Source organism: Apiospora kogelbergensis (genome assembly GCF_038363985.1).
Source record: "Apiospora kogelbergensis strain CBS 113332 chromosome Unknown utg000001l_segment0_segment0, whole genome shotgun sequence".
NCBI lineage: Eukaryota > Fungi > Ascomycota > Sordariomycetes > Amphisphaeriales > Apiosporaceae > Apiospora > Apiospora kogelbergensis.
Window position 1 is genome coordinate 5,093,218 of NW_027117418.1, and position 21,800 is coordinate 5,115,017.

Below are 21,800 nucleotides of genomic sequence, written 5' to 3' on the forward strand. Positions count from 1 at the left end.
CTTGTCTGCAGGAAGAAGGGAGACTTCGGAGGGTGCGTCTGGGGTCTGGCGGGAATTGTTTGGTTTGGCAGAGGTCGAAGTTCGAGGTTTCAATGTCTGTTTGGTTTGGTTTCCTGGTGATGCCAGCATCAATCGTGGTGGGGTTTCAGGGAAGGGGGGATTGGGGGGGAGCTTTGGCCTGGGCGTTTCGGGGGGGCTACTACCAGTCAGGTTAGGCTAACACAGTTGGGGGTGAGTGGGTGCATCCGTGCCTGTCTGCGTGCTCCGCCGGGCCTCCGCCGGGCCTCTCTCCCGGGCCTTGGACTCTCCCCGTCTGGGAGATTCACGACGGAGGCGCGCCTTTCTCAGGAGACCACGTCACTCGAAACGATATGTTTTGTCCTCCCAGCACGGTGGCGTAGTGTGTAAAGTATGCTTTCCACTGAGGCTTATTCTTGGTGGCTGCTATTAAGGTCATATCATCCAAATCGAGCTCATGGTCCACGACTAGGCTGCGAAGATTGGGCAGAAGGCCGTCTTTGGCACTCCTGTGGAGCTTGACGATGCACAGCGAGAGCCAAGTATCCCTTTATCTCCCCAATCGAAGAAGCCAGCAGCCTTTCGAGCTTCACGGTCCGTGACGTCCGGCTGGTACGAGTGGCGATGGAAGTCGTCTTCGCAGGCGACCACCACTTCAAGATTCTCCAGGCTCCCAGGCAGATACCAGAAATTGACTGTCGCTCTAGTCAACCCCTCCAGGTCGATCCGTAACCTCGTCAGCCTGGCTAGTGTTGAGAAGCATTCAAGGGGCTTGACAAGGACATCTTCGGCCAGGAATCTTTGTGGCAGCTCATGGGCGTATTCCCGGTTCACCCATAGGATCTCTTCCAGCCTGCCTTTTACAGGTTGCAGACACCCTGAGTCGATCGCATTGTTGCCTGTGAGAATATCTGACCACGAATCCGTATTCAGTTCCCATGATAGATGTTTCAGAGCTGGACATTGCATCAACATGCGCCTGACGCTTTCGAGGCTCATATGTATGCCCTCCATTGCTAGAGATTCCGGGCTTATTGGCAACGGCAACGGAACTTGCGGTGAAAGACTGAGGCCCTCCGAGCCTTCGATTTTGTACACCAACTGCTGTATATCTCCAAGAAGCGTGATATTAGCTGCCTCAAGAGGAAAATGCGTCTCTCCTGGAATCATATATAACTGAACAGTGAGGGTCCTTATTGGTGTTGGCGCCTGTGTCCTTTCAGCCGTCACGGTATGCAGACAATGGTTGAGCACGTGGACATCGTCATGCGGCATATATAAAAATAAAAAGATCGTTTGACCCTGCTGGAGTATTTGTAACAGATGCCCAAGAAGAATCAGTCCAGGGCCCGAACTATTGTCTGGAAGTTGGAAGTCCTGTCGGTTGAACAACGCTTTCACCCAGTACAAATGGCGGACGTGGGTTGTTAACTGTGGGTTGCGCTTTTAGGGTGCGCCAGAAGAGGGAGAGGCTCGTGAGATTCCGGATACATATGGAGTGGTATAGGCGCGGCAGCCCTTGATCGCGTAATTCTTTTGACGCTCTGCAGAAAGCAAGCAAATCTTTGTTGCGAAGGGGCGCTTCGCCCATCAACGTTTCTGGACGTTCCACTGTCCTTTGATCATAGTCGAGCCTCTCGATTATCATAAGGCGTATCTCTGGCGGGAGACGTGAAAAACGAAACATCGCGGAAATATAACAGGAAATTGAGGGGCTGTCTGGGTTCTCTGGACCGATGTGGGAAAGATGCAGTGGTGCAAAAGGGGTTCCAATACGACTTGGATATCAGTTATACTTTACTTTATAGTCTTTCAGGCTTTGTTCTGCAACGGAGACAGGTCGATAGGCGGGACTGTAGTCGCTGGTTTGCCATGTTCGAGTATGAGTTTATGCACACACTACTTCTTGTGATAGATACCATGATAGCCATGAAGTCACGGCCGCGGCGGCTCGACTACCAATCATTCCACCCCTTATTAGGACCGCTCATTTTGACTTTCCACGTCGACATTCCAACATCAGTCTTACGCGGAGTACAAATCGCTGCTGCAGGTTGCAACATTTTGGGAATTGGGAACAAAAATGCTTCCGATCTAGATGAAGCTGAAAAGGCTGACCTATCATGGTTCTCACCATTCGAGGCCTCCGTATTTCATGCTCCATTTTGGAACCTGAAGCCGGCCATAGGTACGAGTCCCCGTAATATTAGGATCCAGGTTTCTCTTATCCTTTCCTGGGACCCCTAAAGAACAAACAGTCATCGAACTGTGACAGTTGCGGACAATCTAGATACATAGTTATGGAATGCCTGTTAAGCTTTTGGTCCTGATCGGTTCGATTATAAGTTACACCTCCAGTCCAGTAATAAAGCCTATAGACACGTCAGTTCGATTGGCCGGAGGGAGTTAAGAAGGATGAATGAATGCCGTACTGTGGAAAGGCTGCAAGACCTATCAGCTTAGGCTACTTGCCTTTGGAAGTAAGATGAAGCAACTCCTGTTCCTGTCTTTGATACCCGGTAAGTTGCATATTGCGCCGGTCCGAGCTATTAAAGCTGAGTATATAAGGAGAAGTTTAGTAGGAGTGTCCGTCAACCTACTAGCTATCTCCGAGATAGTAGCAGACTATTAACGGGTAGCACCTCGACTTGATTGGGCCGCATGGTGAGATCCTCGGCCATTGGGTGATGTGGGATAGGGTAGCTTGTTTACATTGTTGTAGTATATCCGCTGGACATCACCCCTCTTCCTCGCGGCCCAGTGGTATGGCTGGTAGTTAGCCTGATATACAGTCCCATGATATCTTGTAATGTCTATCATACGTAACAGGATATGTCGAGATGACGTGAGGCTAGACCGCGTGGCTAGACCAGCCAATACAGAAGCTATTGGCTATACATTATTGGCGCAGACTTGTTTCCGCGGGCGCTTACATGATGCGGCGCGGTGAACAGGTTGTGAAGGTCTGTCAAGCATCCATGGGATGACGAAACAAGTTACACATGGCCGATGCCCCGCCTAACGATCCAATGTGAACAGTCCCGGGGGCTTGGTTAGCCTGAATGAATAAAGGCCGGTTCAAATTGCCCCAAGCGACGGGTGGTGGGTGGACCAGGTGATTGATTGACGGCAACTCTCTCCATGTCGCAGCCAGATCGTTTGGCGACGGATGCGCCAGAAGGATCGAATCGAAGAGGTGACAGAAGTTTGTTTCGGCCCCCGGCGCCACGTTGCTTTCTTCTAGAAGACCCTGCAAGGCGAGTGAGTGGTGAGTGTGTACGTATGTACGTCTTCTCCTTACAGTCTAGGTTACAGTCCCCACTCCCCTCCTGTGCAAGACGCAAGACGCAAGACAGACGGGAATCGCAACAAACTATCTCATTTCATCAGACGCAAAACCCAATGGCCAAATGATCTTGTTGAGGGCCAGGCCGTACCGCCATCCCTTCCCGGCTTGTCGAATGTGTATTCAGGTGAGCCAAAGTCTGTAACCGTCGACGATTGGCCGGTTGGACCTCCATGGTCAACCAGAAGAGGCCGTCTCTCCGATGGATGCCACCCCATCTTTTTGGACCCCCTCCCCCCTTCCCCCCCTTCCCCCAGGCCCCTCATATGTAGTGTAGTGTCTGCTTTTCGTTTTCTGTCCAAGGGTAAATAGCTTGGGACGAATTAGATTTCGAGCAGCTCTTAATGGGTCGCTTGTCTAGCGTGCCCCAAGTTTCCGGGTCCTTCTGCCATGCTCCTCGACCCAGACCTTTCAGGCCCACGAGGTCGAAGGTCAGCAGCACCAGCCGTCCATTATCCCCCATCCCCCTCCCTCCAATCGGCGCAGATGCTATTGAGCCAGGTCCTTGTTGCAGACAAGAGGGTAACGACAGGCAGACAGGTTTATTAGAAGTACAAACAAGGTGTGGAAAAAGAGAGAAAACAAGAAGAAGAACGGGCCCTTCCAGGTATCGTTCGTTACCCAGTATGTCCGTTCAGCAACAGTACGTCAATTTCCCGTTGTGTCTCCCACCTGCGCTTGGACTGGCCGGAGCAAATCACCTACCTAAGTCGACCCTGCTTGGTTGCCATTCGACTATTGTCTGCAAGGCAGTCCCATTCTGTAGGCTATGTATTTCATATTGTACATGCGTTGTGAATAGGAAGAAGCAAGGGACGGCTCCCGAAATCATTACCTAATCATTACGGCGCGCTCCTCGCCGGGAGCACCACGCAGTTTGTGTGTATGTGAGTGAGTACATGCATGCAGCATGCGCTATACCAGCAATAGCCGCTATAAGGATACATGATCCCTCGTGTCATGGCAGGAACACGATAGATCCTTCGCGCAGGTGTCCAAACCCAACGGGAAGACGGATCGACCCCAGCTAATGCTATTTCCCCAACGTCCCCGATCAACGAAGATTCCCCGCTCGGGCCAATCAATCTGCCCGACCTTCCAGTTTCAACCGTTCCAACGTTCCTCTGTAGCAGCCCTGTAATACCTGAGGAACCTAACGTTTACCGACCCGAACACACTGAGGCACTTGGCGAGTCCTCCCGTAACTCACTCAACTCAGCACTCAGCATCCAACGCCGTGGCTTGACTTCTCTCGACCCCATTCTGACGATTGGAACCCAGCCCGCAGCAATACCAAGTCGCTCCTTACTCTTATGTTTTGGTATTGACCGTATTCGTGGCGCCCAATTATACATCTTTGACTTGGTATACCTTCGTATCGTATCTTGCACCACTATTACATTACGGCATACTTACTGGACGTGGCGCCTCGAATGACGCTTTGCGACGGTGCGCAGCTGACATTTGCGCAACACCCATTTGGCCGCCGGGGTCGAGCGCTGCCATCTCCCCTTCGCTCACCCCCCGACAGGAAGCCTTCAATTGAGCCTCTACCGACAACATGACGAGCCTCCTCAGCAGGTTTAAGACCAGCGCTGCCGTAAGTTCCCACCAGACAGCTTGGCAACCAACCCTCAGACCAGATGGGCAGACGCGATCCGTCTCGGCCAGACAGTGTTAACATATCATTCTACCAGGGTGACGCCAAAGCTGCCGGCAAGGATGCGCAGAAGAAGAAGGAAGAACCGCCGCCCGAGTTGACGCCGTTGGAGAAGCTGCTACAAAATGCCGGCCCCGTTCGCGAAGATGGGAGCGACAAGTTTTTGGTCTGGAAAATGTACGTATTTCGAACGTCGGCACGCCTGGTCGCATAACGCTAATGTTTTCTTCCTCAGTTTGGGAATACTTGGTAAGTCTCCCAGCTTTACAGGTAGTAGCAGCGCGACATTGGTTGCTAACCAGCTCCTAGCTACTGCAATTCCATGGTCCAGGCCCTTTACTATACCACAGTCTTCCGAGAACACGTGCTCAACTACCCACCATTGTCGCCGTCCGAGACTCCCGAAGGCTTCAAGCCCAAAGTTAACGTTGTTGTGCGGGCCCCTCAAGCCGAAAATGGGACGGCAAACCAGGCGAACGGGAAGAAGCCTTTGACCACGGCTGAGGCCCTGGCGCGGCGGAAACAGATCAACTCGGGACAAGTGATACCGGGCACCCAACAAGGCATCAAACCGGAAGACAAGCCCGACACGCCCGAATACAAAAAAAAGCAGGCAATGCTCAAGGGCCCCATCCTGGAGCTGGCGCAGGAGAACCCAGGCGCTTACGGCATGGATGAGTGCACTTTTACCGGCTTGCGAGACATCTTCATGACCCTCGTCGAAGCGAATTCTCGAACAGGCGTATTAAGCCCCCAGCGGTTCCTCGAGATATTTAAGCGCGACAACGAGATGTTCCGTAACTCAATGCACCAAGACGCTCACGAGTTTTATGGACTTGTCCTGAATGATGTCATATCCAATGTGGAGAGGAACGCGAAGCGATTATACGAACAGGAGGCGAAACGCGCCAACGATGGGCTCCTGCAGTCGCTTGAGTCTGCTTTCAGTCATGCGGTCATGCCAACTTCAAACGGCGTGAACTCGCCAGGTACTGGCTGGGTGCATGACATCTTTGAAGGCGTATTAACCTCGGAGACGAAATGCCTAACCTGCGAAACTACGTCGCAGAGAGACGAGACTTTCTTGGACCTATCCATTGACTTGGAAGAGCATTCGTCGGTAACATCATGTTTACAGAAGTTCTCTGCTGAAGAGATGCTTTGTGAGCGGAATAAGTTTCATTGCGACCATTGCGGCGGTTTGCAAGAAGCCGAGAAGCGGATGAAGATAAAACGGCTGCCGAAGGTACTGGCATTGCACCTGAAACGGTTCAAGTACACCGAGGACTATAGCCGACTTCAAAAGTTGTTCCATCGGGTAGTCTACCCCTACGAACTCCGCATGTTCAACACAACAGAAGACGCCGAGGACCCAGATCGCCTTTATGAATTGTATGCTGTCATTGTCCATATTGGCGGAAACGCTTATCATGGTCATTACGTCTCCGTTATCAAGACTGAAGACCGGGGTTGGCTACTGTTTGATGACGAGATGGTCGAACCTGTGGACAAACATTATGTCCGTAATTTCTTCGGGGACAAGCCCGGGATGGCGTGCGCATACGTTTTGTTATACCAAGAGACCACTTTCGAGAAAGTGCGCGCACAACAAGAAGCCGAAGGGCTAGAGGAAGTTCGCATTGCAAGCGAAAAGGCAGACGTCGCCACGGAAGAAAGTGGGCAGGCTGGGTTGACCAATGGCCTCACGCGGCAAGTTTCGCAGCCAAATGCTGCCCCTAGCGACGACCGCGAAACCATGGCAAAATTGGCCCATGCATCCACTGCCCCCGGCATGGTCCTCTCGTCTCCGGCTCCGCCGCTCCCTGCCCCCTTTAACCAGGTCGAGGGCTCGGCGGCTCTGGCTCGATCACAGACAACCAAGGCAGAGCCCAAATCCAAAGAGGAAAAGAAGGAGGCCAAAGCAGCAGAAAAGGCTAGAAAAGCCGCCGAGAAGGAGGAGCTGAAGGCAAAGGAGAAGCAAAAGAAAGAACGGGATGTCCAATTGCGGGAAGCTCAGAAGACCGAGGCGGAAAACCTTAAGAAGGCACTTGAGGAGAGCAAAAAGGCCGTCGAAGACGAGTCCTCCAAGAGCAAAGAGTCAGCAGGGCCAAGCATGGGCATTCTGAACCGGACAAACCGGGGAAGTAAGTCTATGTCCAGGAAAAGTCTCAATTTCCTCTCCAAGGATAAGTCCAAACGCGGGAGCGGTGAAGCTCCAACGGAAACGGCACAGAACGGAGAAGCAGTGAATCCAGAGAAGGCACCGCATACACCGAAGATTAAGGAGCGTTTCAGCTTCAGTCTCGGTCGAAAGAAAAGTCACAACGTTTTGTCATGAAGCAACAGCATAAACACACCGGAGTCTGGCGCATACATTTCAAACTTTCTGCATTGGAAGGAAGCGTGCACAAGCCGTTGTATATATGTCTCTCTTCAAAAGACGGAAGCGTGTGTGTGTTTTCCTACCGGCCAACGCAACAAGATCCCGGCTCAGCGATTTGGATTTTCAGTCGCACTCGGCAGAGCAGCCTATATACAGCCTACAGCCTCCTAGACAAACTCTGCTGGCCTCGACGGAGGTATGGCCTGTTGTGAAAAACAGCCGGAACCCCTAGTCACTTTATATAGACTCAGCCGCGTTCAAAGTGAACGAACAATCGGTCTGGTGGTTTAATTCTTCAGGAATAAATGAATTATACATATGTCCTGGAAAAATTCGACATCCACTCGAGCCACGTGCACTTTGCTGCAATGAAGACCATGACCTAGTGACGGCCCTCCCGCCCCTTTTGTGGTGTGAAGCCATATATTTTCTGATTGAACCGGAACACCGAGCTCGACTAACGTACCACACTACTTCGTCATTTTTTTTTCGATGTAGCACTTGTCTAAGACTTGGTTGATTCGTCTCTTTCCACAGGCTAACCACTTCAACCGAGGAGCAGCTCGTAAAAGATGATCAATGTATTGACGGCTATTAATGGAACTGGGACCGGATCTTGGTTAGCATTTGGCGTTTCTGATCTGCTTGGACTGCTTCTCCCAGCCGCTGTTTCTGAGGGTACCGTGCCATGTGCGCACGGGGTCTCGTGTGCAACTAGACAGCAACCAGATGGGTTCGATAGGGAGGGCAAAGAACAGCTAAAGACCTACTCCGTGTAACCAGCCGCACGCTCGCGATGCCGTTAATGATCTTGGCTTTGACGCTTTGCGACTCGCCGGCGCCGAACGCGGGGTCGTAGGTCGAGGTCGATAGGTTGATGCGCGCGAGGAAGCGGTCTTCGGACAGGACCGCTATGGCGTTGAGGCAGAGTACGATGACTATTGTGCGTGTGAGCTCAGCGCGTTGGCAAGGCGGGTGGAAAAGGGAGAGCGGGGCGAGGAGAGCGCGTGCAGGAGAGAGAGGCCCAGGAAACGGGGGCGGAGGAGGATGGTGTCATGGTGTCCTACCGTATAGGAAGTTGCCTAGAAGAAGCATTTTGCGAGGGTCTGGGGCGGCGCTGGAGATTTCCGCGGTTGGGCGAAGGGAAGGACTATGCTGGTCGAGCTCGGTGCGATACTGATCGAATGTCGTCTACGAGGGATGTAGCGGGAGGTGGCCTGGGGAGGTTGTGGCGGTCTTTGATGGTGCTGGCGCATTGGGGGATACGCAGTGCTGCAAGTTCCGGTCGAGGCGAGGTTGAATTATGGACACCTTAAGCTTTAGGTGCCGGGGGAGGCAGTGGGGCCTTTACTCCAACATGCCCGCTCATTGGCCAACTCCGGTTCGTAGCATCTCTGTCTCTGTCTCAAGCTGCCTCCTTACACACTCGTTTACTCCCGCCACCACGGCACCTGGAAGAGCGATACTTGTCTTTTTTTGCTGTCAAAACCCCAGAGTTAGACAGGCTTTCTGAGGCACGATGGCGGTAGCCGGACAGTCGGTGCTGGACGCACTGCTGTCTTTGGCCCTTCCAGCATTGGTCATCCTGCACCTCATCATCGCCCCCTACACCAAGGTCGAGGAGTCGTTCAATATGCAAGCCACTCATGATGTCTTGGTGTACGGAACTCCCACAACCGACATCTATCACCGTCTTTCGGCCCGTTATGATCATTTCGACTTCCCAGGCGCCGTGCCTAGGACCTTCATCGGCCCTGTTCTTCTGGCCGGTCTCTCACAGCCCTTGATCTACCTGGCGGGCTTCCGGCATGCGCAGCTTATCGTGAGGGCTATTTTGGGTTGCCTCAATGCCGCTTCTCTCCTGTTCTTCAGATCCAGGGTCGAGAAAGTGTTTGGCAAGCCCACTGCTCGCTGGTATATGTTGCTTCAAGCAAGCCAGTTCCACGTCTTGTTCTACGCCTCGAGAACCCTTCCCAACATGTTTGCATTTGCCCTTAGTAAGTTTCCCTGCGCCCCTTCCGTCTCCGGGGTGAGAGCAAGGCGCTAAGTAGGCTGCAGCCACGCTCGCGTTCGCACATATGGTGGGCGACCCTAGGACGGTGCCGGCCGGACGGTGCCGTGTGGTCATTGGTCTATTCACATACGCCACGGCCATCTTCCGATCTGAATTGGCTATTCTGCTCACGACCACCACATTGTACCTCCTCGTAATGGGACGCACGACAATAAGGCGGGTCATACCTGCATTCGTCGGGTCTTTCGTGTTCTCCCTTCTTGCGTCGGTCCCGGTCGATTCTTACTTCTGGCAAAAGCCCGTCTGGCCGGAGCTTTGGGGCTTCTATTATAATGCCGTTCTGGGCTCTTCATCGGATTGGGGCGTCTCGCCATGGCACTGGTATTTCACCAATGCTTTGCCCAAGATCATGCTCAACCCCTTAACCCTGGTCTTCTTGATCCCCTACGCCCTGTTTAATCAATCCACACGGCTCCCGGCTCAGTCACTCACCATTCCCAGTATGTTGTACATTGCCATCTACTCCATACAGCCTCACAAAGAAGCGAGATTCATATACTACGTGGCGCCTCCCTTGACGGCGGCCGCAGCATTGGGGGCAAACTACGTTTTTACCAGGCGAGCCAAGTCGGTGACCTACGCAGTTGCGTCGTTCTTTCTGGCTGGCTCCGTGGTTTTGTCCTTTGTTGGAAGCACCGGCATGCTTATGCTCTCGTCCCTCAACTACCCCGGCGGCGAAGCACTGTCGCAGCTCCGTTCAGTGATTGACATGACCAGCCCTTCTCCGGATGTCAAGACGGTCACGGTGCACACGGATGTTCTGTCCTGCATGACGGGCGTCACGCTTTTCGGCCAACTCTCTTACCCCACCAAACCTCTCAACCCGGCATCCGACACGGTGTCTTTCGTTTTTGACAAGTCGGAGAAGCCGGCGATGCTGAAAACGCCAGGGTTTTGGGGCAAATTCGACTACGTCCTTGTAGAAGACCCAGGCAAAGTCACAGGGAGCTGGGAGACCGTGGGCGTGGTCGAGGGATTTGCCGGGGTCGAGCTGCTGAGACCCGGCGTCGATAGTGCAGGAGGCGGCGGTGACCTGGAATCCGGACATAGCAAGGTCTTGGGACGCGGCGCGCTGGTGCGGCGTGTCAGGGAGGCAGCCAGGAAGGTTACGGGTGGATGGTGGATCGGGCCCCGGATGGAGCCGAAGATTCGGATATTGAAGAGACTGAGGGCGGCTCCTCGAAAGGAGGTCACCGAGTAGACACGCATGATGGGCGAGGAGAAACCAGCCCATCTCGGTTGATGTTGTACGTATGTCAAGTAGTTATGTGCTGTATTGTGTAGGAGTACAAATACCTATTTCTTCCAACACGCAGGGTAGCATTGATCTGTGATGACGTGACCTATATTTACACAAGTTATTGCATACCTACTATGTATGTATGTGTGCATGTATGTATGGCGCCTCCAAAAGCAAGCAAGTCCAGGTGCAGACCCGTTTGAGCTGCATGCACCTCAAAAAACCCCCGAAATGCAGAGTCAGAACACTGTATGTAGGTTGGGTTGGGTTGGGTAAGGTTAGATCAGGTTCAGGGCGATGATGCAATCCAAGTACGTCGATCAAACCCTTTTTCCCATACACGTAAGGCCCAATTTCTTAATTTTATGTCGTTGTTGGAGAGTTTTCCGAAATGGCGTATGTGTTTTCAAGAGAATCAAAACACGAAAGCTAGACATGCACCTCAACGGTTAGCGACGTGCTCCTCCTCCACTTACACGAAAAGCCATACTTAACCCAGCACCACATGGCTTCTTCTCGGTCGGGTTGGTGGCAGCAGCAAGCGCAGCACGATGCGATGCCCCAGAAAAGTGACAAGACTTGCCGGGCCCCGGGGTGGCAGCGGCGGCCTTCTCTCGTGTGTGTGATGGCTTGATGGGTGCACGAGTGGAGGTGGAGGTGGCTCAGTCTAGTCAGTTAATCAATAGTCACTCGTAACTCTATCGTGCCTGTCCCTGTCCCTGTCTGCCTGTCAGTGCCTCCTGTCTCTTCTGGCCCTTTGGCCCTGTCTTGACCCTTATGTACGTATAGGGTGACCTTCAGGGTGGCCCCTGGTCCCCTGACCTGCTGCCCTGGCTGCCTGGGTCCCTTAGGGAAGCTAGGGAACGAAGCCTTTACATACTGCTTTCACGACCCGAAATTTCCAGCGAGCGGGTCGCTTTCCGAGCCTGAAACGCGTTGATCTCATGTGAGACCTCGAGAGACAACTGGGGGAGCCAGGCTCAGACTGCCAGAGAGGCCTTAGGCATTTGGCATCTGCCATCAATCTATGTATTGCATTTGCTGGTCAGGACTTGATTTGTGTCTGGTGCTACGACTGTTTGCAGTGCCACTGTCACTTGCTGGCCTGGCAGTGCCACTTGAGGCACGAGGAACATTGCCTTGTTTGTCTACTTGCCGTCTGGCTTCGAGGTTTTAGTTGGTTTCCGGCCACTCGTACATGTAATGATAATCAATTGCAGCGTGGCCCCCGTGAAGGGTGAAGGGTGAAGGGTCAAACCCATCGCATATGCCGGCAGCCGCACCCGCGTCTTGATGCTTGCTTGCTTGCTTGCTCATCTACCTCTCCTCAATCAATAACAATATCACAAAGCTGGCCCTGGCCCTGCCCCTGCCCCAAATCTATCGATGTTCTTTCTCGTTTGATGAGCCAGACTTTTAGACGCGCATCTGACATGTGTTGCCCGTCAAGAAAAGTTATTATTAGGTACTCGGGACTAAGGTTAGTCGCTGTCTACTCACCCTCACCCCTCGGCCGCCCATGTCAGTCAATCAATGAAGGGGTGTGCCCACTTCCACCACTGACGATCTCGGGCGTCGCGTCAACTCCATCTGTCTCCCCATCAGCCATCCCATCCTAGATTGATCCCATCCACCATCCATCTCCAACGGCTACCACCACTAAACATACCCGTTCGTCTGCTGCTGCATGTCTCACAACCTCCTGTGCAACTCGACCCCCTTTCGAAGCCAGCCGTGGGTGTAATTTGGTCGTTGATCGCGGTGGCCTCCCCTGCATATCTATAATTCGACTTTCTTGTTCCCCCAATCCATTCATTCCTTGCTTTCCCATTACAAAACCACTTTTACACTGGAACTTCCTCTCATTTCCTGCCCATTTTACTTCACGGCATATTAATTACCCCGCCAAATAAAGCCAGGGCTAGAGGCATAGAACAAAGCCCAATCCCCAAACTCCGACGCAGAACCCTCCGGGACGTGGACTTGGAACCCAATCCTGCACCACTTTCTTTGGCTCTGACTGCTCTCGAGCTGACTTGACTTGACTGGCAAGCAGTTGCGGGCGTGCCTGACTTGTCTGCCTTTGATGTTCTGCCCCACCGCCCTCACTTGCCATTGACGACAGTAGCTTCCTTCCCCCGAATCCATTCACTCCTTGGTCGTCTGTGTGCTCGTCGTCGACAACAACCTCAGATACACCACACCACCCCGCCCCACCCGCCACCATGGAGAACGATCCGCCCCTCGAGGGTCGCCATTCGCGAACGAACCGACTGATGGGAAAATTCTTCGGAGCCGAGAGGAAGGCCGAGAAACAGCGGGAGCGCCAATACAAGACCGAGCAGAGCGCCAACGACATCTCAGCCTTCCTGGGTGGCAATGGGGACAGATTGGCCGTCACGCACCCGCCCCCACCTCCGCCCGTGCAAGGCCACCGCGAGTACGACCGCCAGCAGCCGATGCTGGCGTTGGACACGAGTCGGGCAACGAGATATCCGCAATCTACAGGGCTGGAGGCTGATGCCCGATCGCAACAGAGCCTGTCATATCGTGCACGCTCGCATAGTCCGCCGCGCGCCCGGAAGAGCAAGGGGCTTGCAGTGCGCTTCGTTGACAGCTACCCCGAGATCATTGGCGAGGGAGGCGACGAATGCTCCACCGTGGTCGCCGAGATTGGGAACAGGAAGAGATCCAAGTCCGCCCCCGTCTCTTCGCCCATACCGCCTACGAAGCAGGGCCACGAGTACGCGAGGCAGGTCGGTGCCTTCCAGGAGGTGAAGCCGAACCCGACTCCCGGGGACGGCTTCATTCCTGGGCCTATACGAAGGACTCAAACCGGATTTGTGTCGCAGAGTGACCTCGAGCAACAGCAGCAGGATGCGCAACGGGCCCCTGAGCCCCCGCAACCCCCGCAACCCAGGACCGTGCCGGTGGGCGAGGCGGTGCGGACTAGATTTCTGGACACATCCGACAGGAAAGACGAGAACAGACGATCGTTCCTCGAAATCCAGCAACATGAGCAGAGGCAGGCTGAAGGGATGGCGTTCGCTGAAGCTTTGAGAAGTGCTAGCACCAGCGCGAACTCGCATCACGAATGGGAGGACGAAGCACCCAGCTCCTCGCCTGAGACCACGCCGCAGAAGCCCCAACGCGGAGATGTACCTCCCGTTGTGGTGCAAGACCCGACCGTCCCTGAAACGCCGCCGCCGCCTTACCGTGCCCAGTCGCAAAGAGTAGGGTCGATGGATCCTGGTGGCTCTGAACGACCACCTATGCGAGCGCAATCTACGAGAACCCAGCTGCCGCCGCTAATGCAGCAATCACCGCCTCAACTCCCTCCTCCACGCAACCCTGCCCGCAGGTCTCCCTCCCGCCAGATGCGCCGCAGGCCTCAGCGTCTCCGGTGGCTGCTTCGCCTGCTCGATCACACATGACTCGTAATCAGTTACCCGTCCAACAGGCTCCCCCGGATTTTATGAACCAAATAGCCCGATCTTTGCGGCCCACGTCACCCGATGAGCTACGCCTGAATACTTCGAACGAGAGCCCCGCGTCTCATTATCCGCCCTCTGCTTCTTCGACTTTCGATATTTCTCAACCTACGCCGATTACTCAGAATCCTGCGGAGAGACTAGACAGGATGCTTTCTAACTCCACCAATTCTAACCGATCACCTGAGAGGGCCGAACGAACTCCAGCTGCGGCTGACGAGGCATTTGGCGAGTTCGTCGCACGAACTAAACACTTATACGAGCTCTTCAGATTGCATGCCGAGCAGCTCAAGCCCCTAGGGTCATGCCGGCCGGATGACTTGACTCGAGCAGCTCTTTGGTGGTTCATCAAGGGCCGTATGGGAGTTGAAGCAGCAGTCCGGAACCGCGCGTCAGAGCCGGACGAGACGAAAGCTCTCATGGGGAGATATCAGGCTTACACCGACTTGACCAAGGCGTACTGGCTAACGGAATTAGCGCTACCCGAGATCGCAGAGGGCAAATTCAGCCCGGCGGATGGTGAATTTGGCGAGGTCAGGCAAGCCATCAAGGCGACGTCCACGAAATTGGCCGGGTCGATGAAGAGGAACGGACTAATGCCTCCGGATGAACCATTCATGCCACAAATGATGGACAAGTCAATATGGGTCGAATACCCCGTATTAAGCCAAGATATCACGGCTCTGCTGAACAGCAACTGGGGATCTCTGCTTAACACAAATAACCAAGCCAATCGTCAAATCGGCGCTTTGGAGGCTCTACCCCTGGGTGATACCCCGCAAATGTTCAACTATGGCCGGGTCCCAGTGGATGTGTACCTAATGGAGCAGGGGATGGAGTCTAACCAAACCCATTTCTCATGTATGCTCTCCATCAACCGGCCGGTCAAGGACTCTCAGCTTGTTTTCACCGTTGCTAGCCAGAATGGTGCCGTGACACTTCGCATCCAGTCGGACAAGAACGCCGGGCCAAGCTTCGAGAACCTACGATGGAGGGCAGAAGCAAACTCACTAGAGTTGAAGATGCCACGAGGGTTCATGGTTGCGTTACAATGCTCAAAGCAGGATTTCCGGATGCTATGGAATATCTACGACTTTGGATCAAAGGTCCAGTCGTACCTCTACCCCCGACAGGACGAAACAGTCGCGTTCAGGACGCAACTTCGTGGTTTCCACTACTTCGATGCCGATCCAAATTCGAGGAGTTTCCCGAAGGAAGCTGTAGGGCAGTGCGAAGTCGGCTTGTACGAGAAGCTTCTGAAAGAAGGAAGCCCGACAGGCCCACGCACATTCCACAGGGGATACCGACTAGCCGTCGTAACGGGCCCCAGGATCAGAACGCTCAGCGGGGTTACCCATTTCTACTCACCGCAGATGCCCATCCAATTTGCGTACCTGCGTGGAGAGCAACGGGAGCCGCTGTTACAGCTCGCCTTCAAAGACGGTAAGGACAAGTGCCGCATGGTGCTCTCTTTCAACGACGAGGGCGAGCGTGAGAAGCTTCTGACGCTTCTCAAGGGCAACTATGTGCATAACGACGAAGAAGTAGTTGCCGAAGTCGCACTCCAGGGCCACAGCATCAGCCAAGGACTCGCGGATGTTAAAGGCGGGTTCCAAGCTCTGCAGCGGCTGCCGTGGCAGCTTGCGCGCATCATCAATGACAAGTACGCCGGTGATGCGCCCCCTACAGTTTTGGCGGAGAAACTGCGGCTTGAGGTTACATCGGTAGATGGTCAGGGTGCCCCTGTGGGTACGATCACCGACAGGCTAAACATGGCGCCGGGTGAATTCAAGGTTCGACTGGGCACCAAGGACTTCTTGACGGTACACATCCTGCGCCACCCGCAAGCTGACATGACCGTGTCGATTATCGACCGGCCAGGTCTGACAGATGCCCCCCGGGAGTTTACTCAAGTGCAAGATGCCGTCAGCCGGTCGCAGACTGTCCGCACGTACCGATTCAACAGTTTCAAGGATCTGCATGCTTTCGAGGCTGGTGTGACGGGATACACCGTTCTCTTCGACGGAGCGGCAGCATCGCTCAATATTTCGCGTCGCCGCATGGTGGTGCCGGTGTACAAGAAGTGGGAGTCGGGCACAGCTCGCATTCAAGTTGTACAACAAGAAAAGACGATTCAGCTACTGGCTTTCTTCGAAGGCTGGCACCACGGGCAGGCTATGGGTTTTGTTCTGAAGGGAACCGACGTCTATGAGGTATTTGGCAAGGGAAGCAAGGCGGGACTCAAATTGGTGGACGCCAAATTCCCGTTGCCCAAGGTGCCAGAAGAAGGCCGCGACAAGACAGATGACATGGCATTTGTGTCTCTGGACATGCCCGACTACGCCGGAGAACATGACGACATTAGTATAGTATTTGATGACGAAGGCGGTAAGTCTGGCCAAATCCCCTATAATCCATCCACAAGCCTTGCTAACGAAACGACAGAACGAGATAGGCTGTGCACAGTCCTCCCTGCCCCGGTGAAGGGATCGCGGCTGAGTAGAGTAGGCAAATAGAGCCGGGCAAGCGGGACAGGCGCCAGAAAGTACTATATGAAGGAACGAGACCATGAATAGTTATTTGTGCGACAGCAAACGCCGCGACCTATCCAGCTAGTCAGATGGGCGATGGGGCATTTCCCCCACCTGAGAGAGAGATTGACTTGGGCGATGCGATTTGCTTGCTATTGCTACCGCACTGATATGAGACTGGAAGTGACAGAGCGACAGTTTTACGGCGTGTCGAAAGGAACTCTTCTATCCACGTGCCATATAGATACCCCTAGCGGTAGAGGAAGTTAGAGATCGGATCGAAGAGAATGGATATACCCCCAACAAGCAAACCATTCTGAATGACTTGAACTACTATCGGCCTTGACGACTGGCTTATCCCCGTGTCCTAAGCACCAATCGGCATGGATGGCCGTGGCCGCTATCCGATGTGTCCCAGTCCAAGCCCGCACGCGGCACAGCATGGGCTCCGAAAATGGGGCCGGTACCGGCAAACCTGAATCTACCAACTAAGCCATCTTTTCCGTTAACACTGTCAGCGCTGCCAACACAACACGTAGCAAAGCTTTAGCCAATCACCTGCTTCACGGGCAGCAGAGTGAGAAGTTGCTTTCACTATTTGCTCTCTCGCGTGCCCTTCTTACTTCCACGCGGATATGCCCGCAGAAGCAGGAGACGCTGATCCGCCATCAATCAGGCCCAGTGTCCCAGCGGGCTTCGAAATCGTTCACGTGCGCGCCGACGACCCGCTCCGAATCGCTGCCGTGGCCCGCTTGTTCACGGCGTACACGGACGCCCTCGGCATCGACCTCGCGTACCAGAACTACGCTGCGGAGCTCGCCGGCCTGCCGGGCAAGTACGGGCCGCCGGACGGCGCGCTCCTTCTGCTGGTTCGCAAGCTTCGCAACGCCGAGGAGGTGGATGCCAGAGTCGCAGAAGCGGCGGTAGGATGCGTGGCGCTGCGACCCTTGCCTGACGCTGTTGGGAGTGATGGTGAGAGACGGAGAAGGAGAAGAAGAAGGGCCGAGATCAAACGCCTCTACGTCGACCCGGCGGCACGCGGACACCGGCTGGGCCGCGCACTGTTCGCCGCGGTGCTGGCCGAGGCCCGCTCCAAGGGCTACGACGAGGTCGTGCTCGATACGCTGGCGCACATGACGGAGGCGCGACGCATGTACGAGCGCGAGGGGTTCGTGAGGTTGGACGAGCCGTATTATGAGGTGGCGGGTGGCGGTGATGTGAATGGCGATGTTGTTGGGGGGCCAAAACAGCAGCAGCACCCGGAATCGACGGTGTTTTATCAGTTGAATCTATGAAGGGGTGGACAAAGCTATCTGTCCAATGCTTGCGAGTGGCAAAGACCAACGTTACCATGACCGGACCCATGAGTACGCAGATGGGAACGATGTTCAGAGGATATCAATCGGTGGGTGGATATGACTCGCAATGCCAAGCACGGCATGATGTTCACAAAATTGCACATGGCGTTGTTGTGCTGGTTGTGCCGTTATGCCGCGTCGCAGAATCCCGGTTTGCCGGGGTGACACGATGTTGTTTATCGCAGAAGTGATTAATTTGCTTTCCGTCGCGAGCAGGACAGACAGGCTCGGCTACCAGCCCCAATGTGACAGTATAATGCAGGAGATAAGCCTATCCCATCACGCCAAGCCTCTCCACCGCATGCCAAGGCAGCTAGATCAGGTCCACGGTTGCTCAAGACGGAAGGTGTAGTATCGGGAGAGACTCGAGAGACTCCGGGAGCCGACGGCGCGGGTGAAGCTAGGCTCGACCAAGCAGTTGTCGCTGGTCGTGCCTGGCCTCCTCCGATATTGGGGGGCTCTTGGCGCAGGTGAGATGGAGACGCGTGATGCGACAATTCGACTCATCTCGCCCGTTCCTGCAGGCGCGCAGGCGGGAGGGTTGCCAGTTACAAATATCGACCGCCCGCTCCTTCCCAGCGCCGCCTTCCATCGGGCTCTTCCTCCACGCAGCTCGTCGGTCGTGTTGCTCTCCCACTTGATCCCCGCAACATACCACTTGTCGTTGTGTTGCCCCAGATCTTGCCATGCGTTCCGCAAGCCTCAATGCCGTTGCCGGCTTCGTGGTGAGTGCCGCCGTCATTGTTGACACGGCGCTCGCCCAAGCCGCCCGGCCGAACGAGTACATCGTCGAGTATGCCTCGGGCACCAATGCTCTGCGGGCGCGCGACAGCCTCGCCAGCAAGGGCGACATCCGCGTGCGTAAATCGTACAACAGCGCCGTCTTCTCGGGCGCCAGCATCGAGACCGAGGCGTTTGATTTCGACGGCCTGAGCGCTATGCCCGAGGTTGCCAACGTCTGGCGCAACAACATCGTTGCCCTCCCGCCCAAGGACCCCCAGGCCGAGAAGGCCGAGCCCTATAAGGCCCTCGACTACGCCGTCCACAACTCCACCGGCGTCTCCAAGCTGCACTCGGCCGGCGTGCTGGGCAAGGGCGCTCTTGTCGGCATTGTCGACACGGGCGTCTGGTGGGAACATCCAGCGGTAAGCATTTCTTCTTCATCTGGGCCTATTAGACCACCCGCAATCGTGCTGACGGCCCATGTCTGGCGTAGCTGGGGGGCTGCATCGGCCCGGAGTGCAAAGTCACTGGTGGTTATGACTTGGTAGGTGATATCCACTGGCGACCGGGTCTGGAGAAACACCCAGACGACGACCCCAAAGACAACGGAGGTCATGGCACCCACGTCGCGGGCATTGTGGCCGGCGAGAACGAGTACTGGAGTGGTGTGGCACCCAAGGCCAATATCCGCATGTACAAGGTCTTCTCGGATGCCACGGGCGAAGAGTCAGACGACGCTACAGTCATTGAGGGTTTCCTTATGGCGGCCGAGGATGGCGTCGACATCATCACCTGCAGTATTGGTAACTTCAATGGCTGGTCCCAGAATGCGTGGGCCGTCGTGGCCGACAGGCTGGTCGACGAGGGCATCTTCATCTCCATCTCGGCAGGTAATGAGGGCAGTGCCGGCCCATTCTTTGGCAGTACTGGCTCTTCGGGCAAGAATGTCCTGGCTGTGGCCTCCATCGCCAACGAGAAGCTGCCAGTCAAGACCTGGACCGCCATCTACAGTAATCCCGAGGGCCCTAGCACCAACGCGTCAGAGGCGTATCTTCCTGCCGGCGGGATTTTCCCGACTACAGCATCCGGGTTCGAAATCCTTCCGCTCAACCTGGATACCACCGTGGTAGACGATGCCTGCAAGCCGTATCCCTCTGATGCCCCCCGACTCGAGAATGTCATTCCTCTCGTGAGGCGGGGCACCTGCGACTTTGTCACAAAGGTCACGAACCTGGCTGCTCTTGGAGCCAAGCACGTGCTCATCTACAACAACGCGGGCGTCATTATCGAGCCTCAGACTGTTTCCGGTGTTCGGGCGGCCATGATCTCGGCTGAGCTGGGCGCCAAGATCATTGGGACGGTCAAGGCCGGTGGCAACGTGACAGCCGATTTCACAAATGACTCTGAGATTCCTTCTTTCGTCGACTGGCCGGCCGGCGGCAAGGCGAGCGACTTCACGACGTGGGGCGCCTCGTACGACCTGGCAGTGAAGCCCGACGTTGGTGCCCCCGGTGGTAAGATCTTCAGTACGTACCTCGACAACACCTACTCCATCCTCTCAGGTACCTCTATGGCCTGCCCCTACGTAGCCGGCGTGGCAGCTCTCTGGGTCGGTCAGTTCGGAGGTCGTGCCACACACGGAAAGGAGTGGGCACGCGCTCTGGGTCGCCGCATCATCAGCAGCGGCCAAGCACTGCCGTGGTACGACGGCGCCAACACCGACTACAACTTCACGGCGCCCGTCGAGCAGGTCGGCACCGGCCTCGTCGATGCGTGGAAGGTGCTCCACTACGACACGCAGCTCGAGTTCAACACCATGGGCCTGAACGACACGCACTACTTCAACCGCTACCACAAGGTACAGTTGACCAACAACGGCAAGGAGAACATCGTCTACACCTTCTCGCACGCACCCGCGGCCGGGTTGGAGACGTACGAGTGCGCCGCCGCCGATGACTGCCGTATCAAGCCGTGGAAGAACCTGAAGGCCATCAAGCTCGAGGCCATCGTGACCCGTCTACCTGCGCCCTTCACCCTGAAGCCTGGCGAGAGCAAGGCAATCGAGGTCAACTTTGACAACCCGGATAAACTCGGCTGGAACGCAGCCGCACTGCCCGCCTACAGCGGCAGTATCCGCATCAAGGGCAGCAACGGCGAGGAGCTGTCGGTCCCCTACTTCGGCCTGGGAGCCAACCTTAAGGAGGTCATCTCCCCCATCTTCCGCAAGGGCTACCCCGTGGCCGTCTCTGGTGCCAACAACACACCCATCGCCGACAAGTCGAGCTACACCTTCGACTACAGCGATGCCGTCCTTGATTTCCCGCGCATCACAGCACGTCTTAAGTGGGGATCTGCGCAGATCCGATGGGATGTAAGTTCTGCCTATCTGTCTAACTCCCTACCTCCTTCTTTACATCGACCAGCTACGCAAGCAGTTTTGAGCGGCAGAGGCTTGTCCCCTTGCTAACGTCACACGCACACAGATCTTCGAGGATAGTTGGACGGAACGCGAGTGGAAGTGGCCCCTGAAGGTCGGCGAGAACGGCTACGTCGGTACCGTGCATGGCATCGACAAGTCGACAGGTTCGGTCGACTACCCGAACATGACTGTCACTTTCCCCGTCGTCTGGGCCCATCGTAACGCCGACGAGGCAACCCTGCAGCTGAACCACGAGTACTGGTGGCCCGAGGGCAAGCTCGGCAACGGCGAGAAGCTCAAGCCGGGCAACTACAGGTAAGCCAAACCTTGCCATACCCCCTTTCCTCTCTCCCCCCTGAAGCTGAGTTAACCTTGGATCTCGCTATTTCTAGTATGCGCTTTGCCGCTTTGAACCCCTTTGGTGTACCTGAGAATGGCAACCAGTGGAGCGTTTTCAAGACACCTAAAATCACCGTATTATAAGCACTATGAGTTACTGTATAGGCACCAGCATAATTCTTAATAACCTAAGATGACTACTTTTATACAACGGTCTT

The 21,800-nt window shown here is 55.1% G+C and overlaps 5 protein-coding genes across 5 annotated transcripts; 4 read left to right on the forward strand and 1 right to left on the reverse strand.

The window, feature by feature from the left end:
• Positions 1-4,925: 4,925 nt before the first annotated feature.
• PG998_001623 (uncharacterized protein) lies at positions 4,926-7,362 on the forward strand (the record flags this gene model as incomplete). The annotated part of the gene is made up of 3 exons (XM_066868441.1): positions 4,926-4,964; positions 5,062-5,201; positions 5,334-7,362. 3 exons carry the CDS (start codon positions 4,926-4,928, stop codon positions 7,360-7,362), a joined length of 2,208 nt encoding a protein of 735 aa, XP_066736856.1.
• Positions 7,363-7,954: 592 nt separating this feature from the next.
• On the reverse strand, positions 7,955-8,502 carry PG998_001624 (uncharacterized protein; the record flags this gene model as incomplete). The annotated part of the gene is made up of 3 exons (XM_066868442.1): positions 7,955-7,998; positions 8,178-8,345; positions 8,475-8,502. The coding sequence occupies 3 exons, from the start codon at positions 8,500-8,502 to the stop codon at positions 7,955-7,957; spliced, it is 240 nt and encodes a 79-aa protein (XP_066736857.1).
• Positions 8,503-8,926: 424 nt separating this feature from the next.
• Positions 8,927-10,682, forward strand: PG998_001625 (alpha-1-6-mannosyltransferase subunit; the record flags this gene model as incomplete). The annotated part of the gene is made up of 2 exons (XM_066868443.1): positions 8,927-9,404; positions 9,466-10,682. The coding sequence occupies 2 exons, from the start codon at positions 8,927-8,929 to the stop codon at positions 10,680-10,682; spliced, it is 1,695 nt and encodes a 564-aa protein (XP_066736858.1).
• A 2,264-nt stretch (positions 10,683-12,946) lies between these two features.
• On the forward strand, positions 12,947-18,038 carry PG998_001626 (uncharacterized protein; the record flags this gene model as incomplete). The annotated part of the gene is made up of 3 exons (XM_066868444.1): positions 12,947-13,944; positions 14,001-16,600; positions 17,434-18,038. The coding sequence occupies 3 exons, from the start codon at positions 12,947-12,949 to the stop codon at positions 18,036-18,038; spliced, it is 4,203 nt and encodes a 1,400-aa protein (XP_066736859.1).
• Positions 18,039-18,787: 749 nt separating this feature from the next.
• On the forward strand, positions 18,788-21,726 carry PG998_001627 (minor extracellular protease vpr protein; the record flags this gene model as incomplete). The annotated part of the gene is made up of 4 exons (XM_066868445.1): positions 18,788-19,246; positions 19,318-21,195; positions 21,308-21,558; positions 21,636-21,726. 4 exons carry the CDS (start codon positions 18,788-18,790, stop codon positions 21,724-21,726), a joined length of 2,679 nt encoding a protein of 892 aa, XP_066736860.1.
• Positions 21,727-21,800: the final 74 nt, after the last annotated feature.